Source organism: Capsicum annuum, unplaced genomic scaffold (genome assembly GCF_002878395.1).
Source record: "Capsicum annuum cultivar UCD-10X-F1 unplaced genomic scaffold, UCD10Xv1.1 ctg2574, whole genome shotgun sequence".
In the NCBI taxonomy this organism is placed as follows: domain Eukaryota; kingdom Viridiplantae; phylum Streptophyta; class Magnoliopsida; order Solanales; family Solanaceae; genus Capsicum; species Capsicum annuum.
Genome location: NW_025831954.1, coordinates 130,066 through 131,915, shown reverse-complemented (window position 1 = coordinate 131,915; position 1,850 = coordinate 130,066). Strand labels below are relative to the sequence as shown.

At 35.1% G+C, this 1,850-nt stretch overlaps 1 protein-coding gene across 1 annotated transcript; it reads left to right on the top strand.

Moving 5' to 3' along the window:
- The first annotated feature begins 327 nt into the window (after window positions 1-327).
- LOC124890828 lies at window positions 328-1,103 on the top strand. The gene is made up of 2 exons (XM_047402647.1): window positions 328-767; window positions 824-1,103. Exons 1-2 carry the CDS (start codon window positions 328-330, stop codon window positions 1,101-1,103), a joined length of 720 nt encoding a protein of 239 aa, XP_047258603.1.
- Window positions 1,104-1,850: the final 747 nt, after the last annotated feature.

Here is a 1,850-nt window from a genome sequence, read left to right as displayed (position 1 = left end):
AGATGTGTCTGTAAGACTTACAGGTAATGTTTGAAGAAAATGGATTGGAGTCGACAGTAATCAAGTCAAAGAAATTCCACTTTGTCGTCGAACAAATATTCGATCTCTGGCTTTTGCGATGAACATGGAAAAATCAACCGTCTTTCGGCGTGTGAAAGATGGAACTCTTCGGCCACATTCTAATTCCATCAAGCCTCAGTTAACCGAAGGAAACAAAAAGGTACGACTACAATACTGCCTCTTAATGATTGATCAGAATACAATCCACATAAATCCCATGTTTATGAATATGTTTAATTATGCTAATATCGACGAAAAGTGGTTTTTATGTCAAAAAAAGTTGAAAGGTACTACCTGCTTCCTGGAGAGCATGAGCCAGATTCGTATCGTTCTTTCAAAAGTAAAAATTTTAATCCAAAGGTTATGTTTATGGCTGCTGTAGCACGTCCTCGATTCGATGAAAATGGAATTGAGTTGTTTTCTGGAAAAATAGGTATTTTTTCGTTTGTAGTTAAGGAACCATCTAAGCGGAATAGCAAAAATCGAACAACAGGAACTATTGAAACAAAGCCCATTCAGTCAGTAACTAAAGATATCACTAGAGCTTGCTTGATAGAGAAAGTTCTTCCTGCTATTACAGCAAAATGGCCAACTTCTGATTTAAATAATCCTATCTTTTTACAACAATATAATGCAAGGCCACATATTGGTAACAATGATTTGGAATTTATTGAAGCTGCCCGACAAGATGGATTTGACATTAGATTGTGTTTTCAACCATCGAACAGTCCAGATTTAAATGTTTTAGATCTTGGTTTTTTAGAGCAATCAAAAGTCTTCAATATCAAAAGGCCCCTAAAAATGTTGATGAATTAGTGGAAGCAGTGGAAAGATCTTTTGATGAAATGAAAGCAAAACAACTCAATCATGTATTTCTTACTTTACAATCTTGTATGATTGAGGTGATGAAAGATAGTGGCGGCAATAATTACAAAGTGCCTCAATTGAACAAAAATGGACTAGAAAGAGAAGAAAACCTTCCTCTCCAACTTCATTGTGATATTGATATCGTCAATAAAGATTTGGCTCTACTTCAACAATGATATGAGTCATTGTTATGTTACAGCTCTTCATTTTGAAGTTGGAATGGTGTTTTTTCAAGTAGTATGTAGAAGTACTGTACTACTTTTGTGTATAGCCGTAGTGATCATCATGTAACTTTTACAATGATGTGTTGTCAAATATGTTAGGAGTACTATTTTTGTGTATAGACATGGTGATCATAATGTATTTTTTGTACTCATGAATAACTCTACTTAAAATGATATAAGTCCCACCAGCTTATATGTGCTTACCCGACTTTTTCTAGCTTGATTGTTGTTTTATGCTTCTATTTGTTTCTTACTTTCTTATCACATAATAAAGGGCTGCGTAAATGGAAGGGAGAAAAGGGAAGTGGGAGTCACACCGTCACATTTGTATGAATTTTTATTTTTAAACTAGGAAGTCTATTTCGAGAATAATTATTTGAATGTTAAAGAGTTTGTGAAGACCAAATATATTTGGACAGCATGGGGATGTCAATTGTTCAGGGGAACTAAATGAAAATAGCTGAAATCAATGTCGCGATTATGAGAGACCTTGGTTTATGCAAAAGGGTGTGGTACAGTTTCACTAATAAAGGCGGCACCCTCAACTATTATGCAAAGACCAGTAGCTACGCTCCATAAAGACAACATATTGGGTGTGGTAACATTTTGTCAGGTTGCTCTAAGCTAATGGTGTCTATTACAATTCTTCTCTCATGATGAATAAGATTGGTAATCACGATCCCGAGAAGAGTCATGTTT